This window comes from Lathamus discolor, chromosome 5, assembly GCF_037157495.1.
Source record: "Lathamus discolor isolate bLatDis1 chromosome 5, bLatDis1.hap1, whole genome shotgun sequence".
In the NCBI taxonomy this organism is placed as follows: Eukaryota; Metazoa; Chordata; class Aves; order Psittaciformes; family Psittacidae; genus Lathamus; species Lathamus discolor.
In genome coordinates, this window is record NC_088888.1 from 102,590,013 (window position 1) to 102,608,855 (window position 18,843).

Below are 18,843 nucleotides of genomic sequence, written 5' to 3' on the forward strand. Positions count from 1 at the left end.
TACTGGGATACTCAGTAGGACAAGTAAACACGGATGTTTATACCCCTGGTTCTCCTGGGCAGGGTGACATATGCAGATTAATTCTATTCACAAAACTCCTTATTTTACAGTTCACAGGGGACTACTCCATCTCTTTATCTGTGAATTATTGCTGTATTTGTGGTGGATGAAAGCTTTAAAGAGAAAAGGGATTTACTTCACTTTCTAAGAGATGCCCACTCTGCTGACAGCTAGACAGATTTGTGTATACTGCTGTGCTTGTCAGGTTCTGATTTTGGGGTTAATGTAGATCGTCTGATAAAAATCATTACTGGCAGACTTACTCAGGTAATAATATTAACTGGCAATACAGATACTGAAATTCTGTAGCCCAACTTGCTCTGAGATCTGAGTATATTGGTGCAGACCAGCTACAGAGGTGGGAGCACTATTGCTGCATAAACTCAACACAGGCACTGGAATCTCCCATCTCCAGGACCTGAGCTACCATCTTTACATGGTACTGCTCTGTGCTGTAAATATGTATTTGCTGACACCAGACTCATTTGGGTAAGTTTTTGGGACTCATTGTAAGCTGGTGCTCCATTGCTTCATGTATGTAACCAATCATTCCATGGGATAAAATCAGACTCTCTGTTTACCTAGTAATGAACAATCAACAACCATATTGCAGACTGAACTGATTGAATAAAAAACATATACACAAAATTTCTAGTGTTGTTTGTTAAAGACTTTATTCTTAAAGAAGTAACATTATTTCAGCCTGAGTATGCCTTTTTCAAGGACTGTCTATGTAGTATTTCAACAACTGAAAATAAACCATAAGAGGTCCACGTATTTTCCACTCAAAAGCAATCCTATTTTCTGAGTGAATTCTTCAACATTATTTAAATTAATCTTTAAATTGAGAATTCATTTAAATGAGGCCTAGGTTTCAGCCGAGGAGGCTGAGGGAAAACTTTTTGACTCCCATCATTTACAGTCATGTCAGTGAAACTTGGACAGTTAACTAAACTCACAATAACTAGAAGTTAGACAAATTTGATGTGAAAACAGAAATATCATGGGGAAGCAGGTAAGAAAACCCTGTATTTCTGTATTATAAATTAGCAAGTAGAAAGAAAACCCATCTAAAATTCTTGGCATTGTTCTCTAAAAACAGGTACATGCATAAATTCAGTTTTCTTAACAGAACATTAACATTATTATCTGCAGTTTTCCAGGAGTCAGATTTCTATATGTGTTTATATTTCTATGTTGTTTTTTTTTTTTTTCACTTTTTGATGTTATTTCCCTAATTCATTATTTTTTTTATCTTCATGGTTTTGTGTATATTTTTCCTCTTCTTTTTTTCCCAAACTTATCTATGAAGGTATCTGTGCTGGGAAATAGATATGTTTCTAGGTTGTTCTTCAACTGGCTTATGAATGTGACCTTTCTCTTAAAACCTTTTTATTCTATGTATTCCATAGCTTTTGTGACTATTTACAAAATGTATTGCACATTATTGGCTTGATCCAACATACAGTGAAATTGAAGAAAAGACTTCCCATTGACCTTGACAATTGTTGGATTAAGCCCTACGGTCCAAGTGAAAGCAGCTGCAATGAATAACACAAAAATGTAATAAAGAGCTCATTTATTTTCTTATTAAGCTTATTAAAATAACCTAGTGTAGATTATTCACTTTTCATTTACAAATTCAGATTCAAACAGTATCTAACTGAAGCTCCAGTATGCTAATTGCTGTTATTTTTAAATACATTGTGGTGCAAACTTACTACTTCTCCTCTTCTGGAGGTCCATTCAGGTCTTCATGTGCTGCTGTATATTTTCCATAATCTGCTGAAGACTCAGTTGCTCAGTCGCAAGTTGTTCGTCAATGAATCTTTGCATTTCTTCCCATTTTCTGGAGCCTTGCTCAATGCCTTGCTGAATCAGTGTGCATGTTAGTTCCACTTTTTTTCTGAGTGCTTCTGCTTTTCTGGTGGCATTTGGTAAATGGACTGCCAATCAAATGGCTTGGGCACCTATTCTGAGCTCTCCTTTACCAACAGCTATATATGGCTTTATGCTCTCAGCTGCTATTTGCTCAAACCAATGAAGAAGCTCTGAGATATATTGCAGGAATGCAGAGTAATTTTCTATAGTTAGATCGATTAACCTTTTGGCCTCACTGACTAGCTTTTCTTGGGAATGACTAAGCTGCTCATAGATCTCCTGGAATTTTTCTTTGAATTGCTTGTTATAGTCATTGACTTTCCTCTTGGCAGCTGCAGACCAATATCGGATTTTTTCCTGAGCAGCAGATGATAGCTCCATGACCCTCTGTCTTCCTTTTCCTCCAGCATCAGTTATAACGTCATAATACTCCTGGCTGTACTTTTCCACGAGTTCTCTAACTTGGTCTGTCAGGTGTGTAACTGAGTCAGCAAGATCTCTGACATGTTTGTTGTGCCAGTCCACTAGTGTATCTATTAGATTCTTCAGCCATCTGAGTACCTTGTCTTCCACTTCATAGTATTTCACTGACCATCCAAGCGTAGTTGGATCAAAATATTCCTCCCGCAAAGCCTTTACATAAAGGAGCAGCTGGCGCAGCTTTTCTGAAAGGTCCTGGAATGTCTTCTGGCTAAAATCTTTAAGCTGAGAAATATATTTTTTAGCATCTTCTGCCAAATATCTCAGTTTCTGTGCATACTCTGAAGCCATTGCATCTTTGTACAGCTGCTGTGTTTGGACTTTGATGTCTTCAAAATTTTTGGATTGCAAGCTTCTCACCATTTCTTCTGCTTTCTGAAAACCATCTTGCACTATCTGTTTTAATTGCTTCAGCCTTCCTGCAAAGTCAGCTTCCTGGAGAGCAGCAAATGTTTGCCTGATTCTTTCCTGCAACTGTTTCAGCATTTCTTTAATTTGGTCAAGTACATTACGACCTTTCAGAATTGTTTCAGAAGCAGGAACTCTAACTTCCAGCTCATTGATAGCTGCAATCAAGGCATCAAAATACTCCTGAAGTTTTGAAAGGCATAAATCAGTGCTTTTTGCTACCTTCTCTGTAGTCATAAGGTATATTTCTTCACCAGTGTACTTTTCAGTCAGCCCAGGGACCTGGAATTTTGTGGTCTTCAGGAATTCAATGGCTGAGTCAATTAGGTGTTTTATTCTCTTGTGATACTCTTCTATTATGTCAATTGTAGCATCCAAAAGCTTTGCTTTTATTTTTTGATAGTCAAACTGTTCAGCTTGATCTGCTGCTTTTTGATACAGCTGTTTAGCTTTGACCTTCATCTCCTGATATTTGCCAGAGGCCTCATTGGTAGCTGTGCGAAGCTGAGCATCTATTTGATCTATTTGTTTTACAGCAAATGTGTATGCTTTGTCAGCATTATTCTGCATGATGTTCTTCATCTTTAAGGTGGCAGCACTAATTTCCAGTCCCATATGCTCCTTGTGATACCGATTAACATACTTATAGACTGCATTTGCCACTTTAGGTACTTTTTCTTTTAGACCCAACAGCAAGTCTTTGGCAGCATCCTCTTTCCAGTTGAATTTTATTTGAATCAGGCCATTTTTATTGGAGGATATCTCACTTTTTAATATGTCAATGTCCTTCTGAGGAGCAAACTGAAAATATAGAAAAAAAGAAGAAAAAGGTAGCTTGTATATGAAATAAATCCAAAATTATTTGTGGGCATATTTCACAGAGTCACAGAATCATTAGGGTTGGAAGAGACACCTGGAGATCATCTAGTCCAACCCCCCTCCCCAGGCACACGACCACCTAGAGCAGGTTACACAGGAACACGTCCGGGCAGATTGTGAATGTCTCCATAGAGGGAGATTCCACAGCCTGTTTTGGTGCTCTTTCTCATGTTGAAGTGAAACTCTCTGTGTTTTAGTTTATGGTCATTGCTCCTCGTCCTGTCCGTGGGCACCACTGTAAAGAGTCTGGCACCATCCTCCTGGCACCCACCTTTGAGCCTTTGTATTCAAGCATCCTCATTTTCTATCTTTAATTTTATTATATATTAAGACAAATACACTAAAATTTTTTTGTTTACTGTGTGTTTGCTCTCATCTTGAAAATTTATTTTGGAAAAAAATATACAGTATCAAGCTACTATGTGCCTCTTCAAATAGCAGCACCAGAACATAACTGTCTGTTAATGTTTAAAATTTGACTGCAAATAAGATTTTTCCTTCCTTTGTAATAAATGCCTCTCATGTCTCATAAGGCATGTGAATTACTTGGGAAAATAAGCCTACTCATTCTTGAAATAACTTAAAGTGAATTCATACAAAAATACTAAATATTTCAATTTTGTAATAATTTAAATCAATGAGACAGTTTAGTTACCCAGAGTAATTAAAGATCTTCAAACGAGAAACTATTTACAGAAACAAGTGTTCCATTTTTCAGTGATAATTCACTCAAAATAGTGATTTATGAGTTGCTTGGGATTCCTAAATTAGCATTTCATTGTGGAAGTAAGATTTTTAGTTTGACATTGTTGTAGTATGCAAAAAACCCAGAATGTTTTGTTAATAAATCTAGTAAGGTTTTTAATTCTCAGAATGTATTGTGATGTATTAATGGATTAAAAAAGACAGTCTATAGATGGTCTGACTTCTTCCAGTGGCCTAGAATAGCCACTTTTATAGTAACTACAAGTAGCCTGAAGGGTATACATTAAAGCTGATGGGTGGCTTATGGTGTACATTCTTCACTTTCAACAGATGTGTCTTCTTGATCATGGGAGAGGGTAAATTAACTGTGCGGAGGAGCTGAAACAGCCTCAGACAGATGCTACTTTTGGTATTGGAAAGGCCAATGTAAGAAACAAAAACTTTGATTACTGATAAAGATTACTGGAGAAAGAGCAGTTAATTTATGTCTCAACATAAACATATACAAGCCTTAAAAGTGAACTTTTCCCTTCACCACACCCAACCTTTTTACTTTCTTTTGCTCATATCAAGCTTACCCGAGTTCGATAGTAAACTTTTGCTGTAAGAATGTCATCTCCCAAATCAACGACATAGCCCAAGGTCCCAACAGAGGGTGAAGATACAGAGCCAGATGACCTGCTCTCCGTCTCTTCATAATGCATATGAATATCTATGAAAGTTGGGCTGATGATGTCTAGTGATGCACTGTTTTCTGTGACACTGCAACAACAATGGATACACAGCTATGAAGAAATGCACAAAGCAAAAAGCCCAATGCAGGATGCCTAAATACAATACCACCTATTATATGCATGTAAACAATGGCTTTGTCATCAAACGAAAATGTAGGGGTTTACTATCCATATTTCTTAGCCTAACATATTTAGAACTTCACATTACTCCAATTTTCCTGGTTTAAATAAAACTATATTGAGCTCTGCTAAGATTTTTCATTAAATTAGGGCATCAAAACAAAACCTTTAGCTGTACTGCTGTCGAATTTCTACAGTTTTGTACAAGCTGTGCTGTTTTAAACCAACACAACTAGAGGCAGTACTTTTTATCTGCATTTGTATTTGACTTCACAGGCTCTGTCCCTTGGATCTATCAACACAACACTTGCAGATCAAAACAGGCAGTTAAAAGGCCAAGTCTGTAATCCCTAGTACTGGTACTTCTAAATAAAAATTATTCTTTGATAGCTTGTGGTGACAGAGGGATTCAGTGAAAAATAACCCCAGCTACGTTGATGGTTGGATCTAGAACTGATCTGATTATAAAATACCGTGTTTATATCTCGACAGTTTTCTCAAATGGGGCTGCTGAGAGGGAACAGTTTTCCAGCTATCTCAAGAGGCACAGCCAATAATGACATGGTAGCTATACATGTTCTTATTAACTACAACAAAGCACTCTGGGGCATTAGAGAGCAAAGCAATAATACTTCATTGGCAGTTTTGTCCATTATACATTATATTATTAGAGCAAATCTTTACCTAATTCTTGAAACAGTAAGATCTTCCTTGTAGTTTGCACTCATGTCACGATGTGAAAAGCTGCCAGTTGTCTTCATAACAAACACACCTTCTTCATATTTATAGTTTGAATCCACTGTGAAAAAGATTTCAGCTGTGTGTATGTCAAGAACTTACCAGCAAACAATGCAAAATACATACCCAATTGTATCTTAAATAGCCAGTTCTGGGGTGTTTCAGTAAGATGTAAAATTATGCATCAAGAAACTGAATGCCTATAATGCCCCAAATAAAAAGACTCAAAAATATTTGGTCAGCCAGATTATTTTAAAATTCAATTCTCTATGTATTTAGAGCAACATGGATAGAACATTTTGCATTCATCAGATCATAAATGGGGATTCTAATTTCTTCAGTGTTTAGAAATTTATTCTGATGCATATTTAGCATTATTATAAAGTCTAGAACTCAGTGCTATATGGAACTCCAGAGTTTTTGGAGTTTAAATAATTTCTGAAATCAAATATGTTTATTGCCTAATGTAAAACATAGATATTTCTTTATCAGATAAAAAGTGAGCCTGCCTTCTCTCCTTTGCATGTAAGTAATGAAGAAATGTTGTGTCGCTCACAATTTAAAGTAAGAAACTGCTACACAAAAAAGAGATTTTTCCCATTTTTTTCACAGTATGACATTAATTATTCAGGTATCTTTCCATTAGCCTTCAGAGTGACTGTCTGAGATTCTGATAACAACTCATGAAAACATTCTACTACTGATAAAAGTATAGTCTAACGCCAATGTTAAATAGACAGCAACAACTTCATCTAAAAAGTCGCTAAAAAAAACCCAAAACAAACCAACCCTGAAAAAAGCCAGTATAAAATATTACCCCCAGATTTGTGGCTTATTGAATTTTAATGCCTTACCATTCAAGTCATATTCCAGGAACTGCAATGTTGAGCTGCAGGTAGAGTCAATGGACTGTTCAAAAGAGTCTTTTTTGTTTGTTAAGTCTGTTCTCCAGGTGACATTGTACAAAGGGGAAGCAACTTTGAAAGATCCAGTCAAGGCACCAAACGATGGGATGTATATTCCAGCAGGCAAGGATAATTTGAGAGGGGGTATCTCAATTTTCTGTTCAGGAATTGTAATTGTAGGCAGATCAAAATCTGCAATCTTATTAGCTACTTCATCCAGATCTAGATGGAAATTGCCAAGAGAAATACTCTTTGGAAGAGTGAATTGAGCCACAGTTATTTGGTATTCAGGTACTGTCATTTCAAGATATGGTATTTTATATTCTTCTAATGTAATATAATTGGTTCCTATATCCACTTTGGGGAATCTTAATTTTGGCAACGTGGGTAAGTTGACATCAAACGGCATCGTGTTTAGAGTCTGTGGAACTTTTATGTTGCGCAAGTCAATAGTTTGCGCTGGGATCTGGAGAGTGGTGAAAGGAACTCTGAACTCTGGAGTGCTAAGAACAGGGCTTGGAGCCTTTAGGTGTAACTCTGGAATACTGAAAGTGAAGCCATCAGTCAGCTTATTCACAGGTATGGGGAAAAAGTAACCATCATCGCTCTTTGTGTACACGAGGGATGCTGAACCATTTAAGTACTGTTTTCTGTCAGTACTGGTAGTGACATCCAATTTCAAAATATCCCATAAGCTCTTTTCTGAAATGGGGCACTTTATGTTTTTGAGGAAATCCATGTACGCTTCCAAAGATCCAGAAATATCAAACTTTGCCTTTGAGTTTTCATTTGATAACTGCATGTCATGACTAAGATATAATGACTGAATTTGGCCTTCACCTTTCCAGCCAACTTTCTGGTTTGCAGTACTGATTTTCATTGCGACAACTTGATTAACTGAGGCTGTGTCCAGGAAGGTATTTGGCTGATTGGCTTGAACCTGAAGATCTGCTGATATGTGCCAAGGAGCCATCTCTAAGGTTGCTTTGCATTTCTGAGCCCCTGTTGTTGTGAAAAGAGGTGCATATCTTGCATAGTTCTTCCCATTGTGCTCCCAGACAGCATAAACACGACGGGTAGATGCTTCAACTGCAAGTATTTCTTTCATTTCATTGTTCCAGAGTCCATCTACTTTGGAGTGCGCCTCAAGCTTGAGAGATGACCGAGCCCCATTAGCATTCAGATAGGTGTTTGCCTCATGGTCTAGATGTCCAGAAAATGCACTTCCAGTGTAAAATGCTCCATCAATATCCCCGTTTGTAGAAGTTTCTACTGATATGTAAGAGGTAAGGCTCTCTAAAGCAAATTTGTGAGCAATTCCTCCCTTAGCACTGGTACCATACTTAGGAGTATTAAAATCATACATTAATTTTAGTCCTGAGGAAAGAGTGGGTTTAGACTTAGTATTTCCAAAAAGTTCTTGGCTGAAGTTAACTTTTAAAACTGGTGTGTTGATTTCTGCATTTGTTTCCACTGAAGTTTCCATGTTCCTCTTTGTGAGACTAACAGTGCTGTCATGATTTCCTCCTAGAAATTTGTTATTACTCAGGGACAATGCTGTGGCCAGCTTCAGCCCCCTTTTTCTTGTCAAACTTGTTGAGCCATCCAGCTTAAATTGCAGTGCATCAATGACAGAAGAAGATGAGACACTGAGTTGCCCAGCAATATCTGACTGATTGAATAGCCCAGCATTTGCAGTTAAAGTGATCACACTGGATTTAAATGAGAAGTCATAAGTAATGTTTCCCATGGCAGGAATTAAGATGTGGTTTGATGGGCTGTTGATTCTGAATCTAGGAAGCTTCAGAGTGCGTAGATCCTGTGGGACATGAAGGACTGGAAGCTCCAGAGAAGGTAAGACAAGTGTGTAAGATGGTACCGAAAAGCCAATAAATGGGATTGTGAATCCTGTTGTACTTACTTCTTTTGGGAGCATGTAACCAAAGGCTGGCATCTCAGCAGTAAAAGAAGAAACCTCAATATTCACAATTGGAATGGTGTATCCTGGAATCCTGAAGGTTCGTGGTAATTTTTTCAGTGAAGTCTGTATTTTGTATTTGTCAAATTTTGTTTTGGCTTCATTATATGACTTTGTGAGAAAATCTAAAGCAGTGTTTCTTCCTCTCTCGAAATACTTGTTGAAGAATATGATGTATTTATTAAGTGCTTCATGCACCGTTGCTAAAGGAAGTGGGATTACATGCATGTCTTTGTTTTTCTCATACTGAGCATTCAAATTTAAATCAAAGGATTGTCTTGTTGTCTTCAATAAATCTTTCAGGCCTACCTGTTCCCACAGTGAATAATCTTTTAGCTGAGGAGTTTTGATTCTAGTGTAGGGAACCTGAAGCTGAGGAATGGTCAGAGGAATATTTAGGAAGTCCAGATTGGCATCTCCATTCATTTCAACATGAGCTTCAATTCTGTCATCATTGTTGCCAGCAGATATATTATGGGAATATCTGTACTGATTGAACCTGCCAGTAGCTTGCCAGTTGACCTGCTGAACAGAGGAACTGAGTGCAAAACCATAGTTATTCAGGAAGTCAATTTTCCCAGTCAGTTTCATTGGGAAGCTGATTTTCACATTTCCATCATTGTTTGTTAATAGACGAATTTCAAAAGGCTGTGCCAAGAACAAAAACTCATTATTTACAGTTCCAGTAATCTGTCCATTCAGCCGAGCATTGTGAGAGCCTGTTAATTCTACTTTCATTCCTCCAAGCTGTCCTGAGCCTTTTACATTCAGAACACTACGCCCCACACGCTGTGACTCAATTTCAGACTGAATCTGAAGTGTTGCATAATTTAGGACACCGCATTCATATCTCATAGCTTGGTTGACTTTCAGGTACTTATCATTTATTCTGTTGTTAGCAGAAAATGTAATAATGGGGCCCTCAGCCCTGAAAGTGGCATGAGAATCATGAGTGCCTTCATCAGAGAAATTAGGAGAAGCCAATTTCCAGTTTCCTTTACCAGTGGAAGTAAAAGCTATGTGTCCTGCTTCTACCTCCGTTGTTATATTATTCACCAAATCAGCCTGGCTGGAGAAATCAGCCTGTGGAATATTCAGTCTGTGGGAATATGCTGTTCCACTCTGGATCCAAATTTTTCTTTGCAGCTTGACCATTAAATTATTCTGTAGCTCTATTAAATTTTTCATTGTATATAAGTTTGCTCTAGTTTCAGCTTCACCTTCTATAGAAGTCCCTAAAAATACTACTTCATTGGTGTGATCAACTTTAAGAAACCTGTGGTTGACCTTCATGGAATTTTTAAGGTTCAGCTGCTTCATCTCAGGGGCTAAGAGACGTGAATCTGCAATAACACTGAAAACTAGGAAGTCTGATTTGGACGTTGTTTGAGCTGAAAGAGAGGTCACAAATTCTGGACTGTTTGTGGATGTTGTAGTATTATGAACCTCAGCTTGTGCAGACAGTGTAAAGAATGGAGAGGTGACTTTGAAAGCACCAGACAATTTGCCAAATGTAGGGATAATCACAGTATGTGGGATACGTGGAAGCTGGAACTCTGGTATCTTCATGTTAGGAATCTGGAGCTCATTTAGATTTAGCTTGGGAACCAATAATTCTGGTATTTGAAATGATGGCATTTGTATTTCTGGGAAAGAAATGTCAGAAAAAGGCATATCTCTTATCTTCAGATCTTTAAAATACAAATCAATTGCTGGCAACTGAAATTCACCAGACATTAGTTTGTCTATTGTTCTCAAAATCTGGAACTTAATCTCATTCAAGTCAATTGTGTAGGAAGGAACTTTAAAGGTATTTAGAACCGTAAATTCTGGAGTAGCAAATTTCACTGGGATTTTCATGTCCTTTAGTCTCTTAATATTTATCTCATAGGAGGGGATATGCAGATCAGTTAGTGGAACAAAGAAGTCTGGTGTTAGAAATGTTGCTTCCCGAAGACTTCGGAGACTAACCTCAAAGGCAGGTATAGTGACTATAAATGCTCTGATTTCAGGGACTTTAAATCCTGTTTCAACAAACTGGTTCAAATTTTCAGCCCAATTTTTTAGATCATACTGTTCAGCCAAAGCAACGATTTTCTTAAAAGCTATGTTCCACTGGTCAGAAATGTATATGACAACAGAATTGTACAATTGGCTTATCTGCTGAAGATACCAGCGGAATTCCTGGGAAATATCCATTTCAGAAATCCTCTCTCGCAGGTCTTCCAGATGTTCATTTACCTTGTCTTTAAGGTTAGCAAATGTTGAGTTTATGAGCTCCTTGAACCAGTTAATTATTACAGCAAACTTGGTGTCCCTTAGTTGTTCGACATATTTTGATATCACAGCTCTAAAATCTCTCATATACTGTTTCAGAGCTTCTGCTTTCTGTGGAAGCTCAAGATTTCTGAGTTCCTCATTTATTTTCTGAGATACTTCTTGGATTTTCTTATTTGTGTCATCAACAAATTGGTTATAGTCAAAAGACTTGAGCTTTTTAATAACCACATCAAGGAACTTGTTGACTTCCTTTATCATCATTTCATAATCAAAGGTTTTCACTTTCTTGACAGCATCATCAATAAAAGCAACAACTTTATCAAAGCATGACTTCAGATCAATATTTTTCAGGTAGACAGCCAGTTTATAGACAGTTTCTTTTATTCTGTACTGGTTAATCAGTTCTATCATTCTGTCCATTAAAAAATATACCTGCTTATCAATTTCGTACTTTACAATCAGTTTATGCATACGATCTCGAAAAGCGCTGATCTTTTCAGACACTTCATACTCCTCCATCCAATTTAGAATAAAGTATTTGATTTGTTCAAGAATGTCATTAATTTTTTCAATTGGTAATGAAAGTTTCAATTTTTCTAAAACTTCTTTAGCGTCGAAGGTTTTAATCTGCTGTTTCAAGTTTTCTGCAATGTGTCTGACATCAATATTCTGAATCTGAATCTTGAGTTGTTCTAGGCTTTCCTGTATTCTGGCAGTAATCCTATATTCATCATCTACGTTTTTAATCCAAGCCAAAGCGCTGCTTCCGATTTTGCTAGGATGATACTGGTAAAAAAAAAATTGAATTTTTTGAATAGTGTCAACTACAGTCATTCTTAATTTATATTTGTTATCTAGATCTGTCAGTGTTTCAGCTATTTGATCAAGAAGCTGAGCAATAAGTGCTTTAATATCATAATGCCCATAATGATCTTTGATGTATTGCTCAATTTGTATCAGATAGACCTGCAACTGAGACAGTATTTCTTGAAGATTGTCCATAACTTTTTCCAGCATAATTTGGAGGTCATCAGATGTTATTCTGTAGTCCTTTGTGAAAGCAACCAAATTGTTTTTCATGGTGCTAACTCTGCCTTTCATGTCTAATTTGTCCATGTAATCGTTAACATGCTGTGGGATTTTATCCAAAGTTGCTTTGTATTTTCTCATATGCTGTTCTATGTCAATATTCTTCAGGTAACTTTGTATGGCCTGCAGTGTGGATAGAATGGTGCCTCTGACTTGTTCAAAGTAAACTGGTAAATGTTCCAAGAATGGTAGGTTAATGACATGCATGTCTTTATTTTTGTCATACTTCACTGAACCAGAGATGCTGAATTCTTGAGGCTGTGACACACTGTCCCTGAGGCCCAGTGCATCAATTAAATTAACTTCTTCAGATGCGAATGGTAGTATGACTGACATATCCATTACAGAGAGATCTGCTAAGGCTCTCCCACTAAGTTCCACACCGGTCTTTTCTGCATCATTGTAAGCACTGAGATCTTGTGAATACACGTTATTGTTTAGCTGACTTTTCAATTTCCAAGCACTTGACTGCTCTGATGGAGTAAAAAGCATATGAACTTTGTTATCAAGCAGGGTAGTGTATCTTCCTCTAGACCTCAAGCTATGACTGGTAGATCCTCTGTAATCATAGGAGAAAGTGAAAGCAAGAGGCTCGGCTTTAAACAGGAATTTGCTGTAAAGGTCTCCTGTGTGTTCACCCATAGCAATTAGCTTTCCATTACCATTGGTACGTATGTCAGCGGAGACAGCAAATGGGGCCATAGTGGAACGCACAGCATTGCTGAAACGGAGAGATTTGGAATCACAGTTTGTGTCAATAGTCACTGAGGAAGCAAGTCCTGCCACATTCAGATGAACTCTGTGACTCACTGCTGCACCTTGAACATTTGCGACTGTATCTGTTTTAAAGTTTGCAGCTAGATCAGCATATGTAATGGTGTAGGTATGCCTTATTTCATCTGCTCCATAGGCTCCTCTGACATTGCCACCTAAGTTCAGCTTCAAAGGCTCCAGAAGAAGTTCGGCTTTGTTGGAAACCTCTGTTTTAGTGTATTTAATATTATTGCTCAGTTTAGCTGCAAGTGAGCTAGGCTGCAGTTGTAGGTCAAAAACATGCTTGTGGAACTTGTCAAAGCTGAAGCTGTTGTCTAACTTAGAAGCAAATGTTAAGGATAAGCCAGGAATATTCAAGTCGTTTGTGTACTCCAACTTAATCTCTTTGAAAGATCCTTGCAAATTATTTGAAAACTTGAGTCCTTCTCTATTAACTCTGAAGTTTAAAACATGTTTGTTGTCCATACCCAGAACTGTACTCTGATACTCACTTCCCAGCGTTATTTCCGTTAGGCTCACTCTTCCACCTAGATTGAGTTTTGCATTGTTTTTACCATAGCGCCCATAAGAAGATAGCGACATGGAGCCTCCAGCAGTGTCAAGTTTGGCATTCATTTCACTCTGCATTGTCAGCGGACTAAACTGCACACTTGTGGTTGCACTGCTGGCTAGACCGTACTGATTTACATTGAGTGATGACTTATGCGCAGCTCGATTCCTTTGATCAGTTATAGAGATATCAGTGTTGAAAACAAGATCCTGGGAATTGAGAGAACCTGCAAATAAGGCATAACACTGGGTTTGCTTGTAAGTGGCTTGGTACTCAGATCGAAGCGCTGCCATCTTCTTTGACAAAATCAAATCAAGCTTATTGACACCTGCAATATATCGGTACCTCCCATTTGTTTCAGATGTAATTTTTAGCTGGCTGTTTTCATACTTCAGTGAAGCTGTGTTTTTTAATAGTCCACTTTGTACATCAGAAACTGAAGTAATGGAAACTAAATCATCACTGTATCTGCCAGATATCTGATTGGTAGCCTGAAGGTAAGAAGAATCCAACTTCAGATTGGATTTTCCTTCTAAAACCCGTCTCTTTTCATTGTATGAACTGGACAGAGTACAAAAGCTTCTTGCAAAGACAGAAGCCACTTCCAGCTGCCCTTCCATCTTTACATTATTGATATTCACATTACTTGTCTTTTCAGAAACAATATCACTGGAAAATGAGAGCTGAGGACCCAGAGTACTGGATGCCATAAGTGATATGGTGTAGTTTGCAACTGGACTAGGTTCATAACTCTTTGTCCTGGCCACCTTAAAAACTGATGTTAAAAGTCTGTGCTTCAGGTGATTTTCGTATGCACAGGTGAATCCATTTCTATTATATGATGCTTCTCCAGAACCTAAAATAGGAAAAAGAAGACAAAAGTAATGGTACAACTTACACCTTTTTGTCTTTAAGACTTTGCAATTCAAGCAGTCACATTGGCATCCATTACTGCTATTATACCATTTTGCTTTAAAGGCAAAACTGTTTTGGTAAATCATGAATATTTCTGTGAAAATTGTTATTATTTTTAAATTTGGGGCTAAAGTTTTGAGCTATGAATAAATTAAATCTCTACACTACTAGATATAGTTCTATAAAACAATACAAAGTTATATCATTATTGAAAGTTAAAGTAAGAAGATTTACTCTGAAGAATAACCCATATTTAACATTCCTGGTTTTTAATGTTTTCTTTATCATGCTACATTATGCTGGAGCATTTAAAAAAGACTGAAGTTAATTTGTCCTTTTGCAGTTTGAGATTTCAAACTGCAATTTTAGGGGAACTAACTTGAAAACACCAGTCTTAACACCTATCCAGCCTGAATCTGGGATAACTGCTATGTAGTTTTGGCAGTATATGGACATGCATAAATGACTTTATATATATATATATATACACACACACATATATATATGATTTGAGATTGTACAACACCTTTCTTTAAATAAGCGACAGGAAAATGAATGTGCTGTAACTGACACATGGAAAATATAGTAATTAAAATAATAGTTTTGCCAACATTGCAGTATTAGCATACATTCTTACCTTTCACACTGTAGGAAAGTAGCTCAAAAACAGAATCGGCATTTGTGGTATAAGTAGTTATTATGCTTGTTGTTTTCTCTGACGTGCTATTAGCCAAAGTGTAAGCTGCTGTCCAGTTGTAATAGTTGCTGTACACATTAGCAGAGACCTCTAAAGCACCAAGTAAAGGCACATGAAGTGGATAGGATTCTGGAACAGTAAATGCTGGGATTCTGTACTCCTGAGATGGCACACTTATTCCCATTGACTCCACTATCAGAGGGGGTGTTTTAACAGTCTGTGGCATATTTATGTCATGGGATGATCTTCCACCAAATGGCAATGGGATATTAATGATAAAACTGTTTTTATTTAAGCTGTATCTGATCCGTCCTTCACTAGAAAAAAAACAAACCACTCTATTAGAAACTGTAAGTCCATGAAGCATACACAGAAATTTCCACAATTCTCATTATTTGCATGATACTAAGCTTGCTTACATGCTTATACCAATGTCCTGACATTAGGTTTAGAGAGAAATGTAATGAAATGTAATGATGATCTATTATTATCGTCATTTTTTTAAGCACTCCTCTATCAGAATCTAGTGAAGGCACTTCTGATATTGATGAATTCTGTCAATGTTTTTTCTCCTTTATTTCATAATCAGTGAGACTCATAGGTCACGTAGCCCAGAAACACATTCTTTCTGTAAGACCTTGCATTAGAGTTCACAGGTTCCTGAATCTTTGTTCAGAGCTTAACTAATTTTAATTTAACTTTTTCCATGTGTATACTTAGCTTAGGAACACAATGGAAGCAATAGAAATGTGTGTCATTAGCCTACAGTTTCATATTACCACAGTGTACATGGAAAAACAGTTCTAAGAGAGATAAAATGCAAGTTTGTTCTCTATCTATCTGTTTTTGTAATCCAATATTACACTACTGTTGTCCTTTACATTCATTTCAGCCATCAATATTTGCCTAGCTTATGGGAAAACTACAGACGTGTTTCTATTAATCACAGCGGTAGCTGCGAGTGTATTCTGAAGATACATCCAAGCAACACTGTTTCTTAAATTCTTATGCAAAGACAGAGCAGCAATGTGATATGAACACTAAATAGCAAGAACAATATGTGCTAGAACATAGTGAGAGCAAATTCTGGCAGGTGCGTCAGTATTTTAAAGCCTAGAACTACTCTTTTGCTGTCTAATTTCCTAGAAACAGAATAAATATATTTATCTTCCTTCCAGTCCCTCTTTTTGTTTTTCAAACCTTACTTAGGAATTTTAAACAGATGATTTCTATCAAATTTGGCAGAAGGGTAAAACCCTCAAGGTTCTAAATTCTTGCAAGTTCTGTGAAACTCTCCATTAGGTGGATGAGATGGGCCCAAAGTAGTGCAAGCATCCAGTCCATATGTCTACAACTATGGCACATGTTGCCTCTGAGCAAGTGACAGATGGAGTCAGACATGGGAAGAGGTCAGAATAATATATTAGTGGAGGTCAAGCAGTATATGCAAGGGAATAAGAAAAACTGTCCAACAGGACTGCACAGAAAAAAGTAAAGAGATTAGGGTTATGACCAAAGACAAAGGGCCTGTAGGGACACAAAGCAAAAATCTGGGGGAATCCTGGCTTCATCACTTCTGTAGCTTGGAGTAAAGATTGTTGAACACTGTATTTTTGTTTAGTTTTCATTACTATATAATACAATACTTCAGGATATATTCAGATAATACAGGAGTGACTGTTGTAAAGTCAAATCTGTGTTAAAGACATGCATAATTTCCTCCATACAATTTCGTCTCTGTGGTCTTAAAATTTGTTGTCATAATTCCATTTTTATGCTAATGTTTAGAGCAATTTCGTGCTGTTTTATAAAACAAAGTAAGATAAAATATCTCAAAAATATTAACAAATATCTGTTTTCAGTTTCCTGTGTGACTGCCCTAATTTCTCTCCATACCTTTTCAGGAAAAGTTCTTCAGGAATTCTGATAACTGGCAGGTTAATGTTCTGAATGTTCAGTTCCTGCAGTCCACTTAGTTTGTCCTGCAGAGTCTGGGAATAGGGGACATCTTTTGATGCCTTTTGCAGCCAGGTGTTGGTTGCCTGCAATAAAGAGACAAGTTTTTTGAAGTAAAAAATAAGTTTTAAGACTTTTCACTAAGTAATCTAAAAGCCCTTGTAACTATCCATATGCTGAGCCTTAGGCATCTGATAAAGTGTCTGGCTCAATCAAAGCTGAAAATATATATCTCATTCAATCTGATGAGTGCCTTTACAAGTAGTTCCCATTTTGGCTTCCATGGATGAGGCAGGAATTCACCAGGGCTATACGGTCAATCTGTAATATCTACTGTAGGTCAAAACATACCACAATAAATTGTGACACAATATGTCGCAGTGTCATATCTGTATGAGCCACTTTCTGATCCAGTAGTCCATTGACATGCTTCTCTAAAGTTTTGGGGTAGTCTGAAAAGTCAATTTTGAAGGCAGAAGACATTTTTTTCACAGCAGCACTGGCACCTGAATTCCACTCTAGCTCAACTTTCTCAGAATCTGAAAATCATCAATTTAAAAGAAAAAGTTAAAATTAGTAATGCTCTTATTCTATTTAGGGATATAACGTAAACAAATGTAACAAGACATTTAAATTTATAGGTTGCACTTGTGGATCATGCTTTTGTCCCTACCATATCTGAGAAGAACTCTTTCTGAAACTGAGTTTCCATGAGTTGTTGCAGCTGAGCTCATCTCAAGATACCCTTTGTTTGGTGAATAATTAACCAATGCTTCACTTCTAAGTTCAGTTTGCAGGCGAGGAATAGAAAGGGTGCCCCTTAACATTGCCTCTCCCATTCCAGCATATCTGTGAAAGCAGAAAAGTAGCTGTGAATATAAACCATTTCACTCTAGTTTTTCAGTTATGTTTCAGGAGCAATTTCAGCATTTAAATCTATAGTAAAGGCAGAATAGGTGTTATAAAAAAAAAACAAAATAAAACTTGTAAAATCTGGCCCAATTCAATTAGTGTTTTCAGCTTCGCTAGCTACTTTGGGAAATACGTGGTAAATTATTATAATGCTTTGTGCAGATGCACACTATAATTCTGTACTAATTCTATAATACTAAAACAGATGGAAATACATACCTGTCTTGGTAAAGTTGTACCTGAACCAAATTCTGAACTCCTTACTCAAACTGAGTTCTCTACTAAGGATACAGACTGTGGCCATGAATCACATATAAACAAAACATTTGACAAAATATATTATGCCACTGGGCTTCATTTTCCTTTATTCACATTTATTTTACATCTCTGCAGCTTTGTTGACTTGAGCAAACTTTAATATTATGTTAGTGCAAATGAAAGGGAATTGAGGTCCCTGACATCTGTCCAAAGCTCCCACTGATATCAGAGGCAATTCTGCATGAACAGCAAAGACAAAGACTCCCCGGGGCACCATCAAGATCACAGAATTCCATGGAAGATTGAGGTTTATTAAAGAATGTGATCAGCTCATTTCACTATGGGCTTGTGAGGCGGACAATTTTAGAAACCCTGGCAGGCTGAACATTTTTGTTAGCTCCCCTGTAGATGTTCCCGGAAATATTCTCATCATGAAGCGTGGGAATTTTTACAGGAAGCTCTCAGTTATTTTTGGTTTTGTTGCTTATTGAGTGCCATTAGGTTTTTTCATGGGGAGATGTCAT

General features: G+C 37.1%; 1 protein-coding gene across 1 annotated transcript in view; it reads right to left on the reverse strand.

Annotated features, from left to right (window-relative positions):
* Positions 1-708: 708 nt before the first annotated feature.
* The window catches only part of APOB (apolipoprotein B), a 36,828-nt gene continuing 18,693 nt past the window's right edge, over positions 709-18,843 (reverse strand). Inside the window, 10 exon segments of the mRNA XM_065681720.1 lie at positions 709-1,988; positions 1,991-2,031; positions 2,033-3,630; positions 4,992-5,175; positions 5,952-6,066; positions 6,860-14,437; positions 15,134-15,510; positions 17,090-17,235; positions 17,501-17,688; positions 17,823-17,998. Of these exon segments, the coding sequence (XP_065537792.1) occupies positions 1,807-1,988; positions 1,991-2,031; positions 2,033-3,630; positions 4,992-5,175; positions 5,952-6,066; positions 6,860-14,437; positions 15,134-15,510; positions 17,090-17,235; positions 17,501-17,688; positions 17,823-17,998 (10,585 nt within the window). The 3' untranslated portion in view covers positions 709-1,806.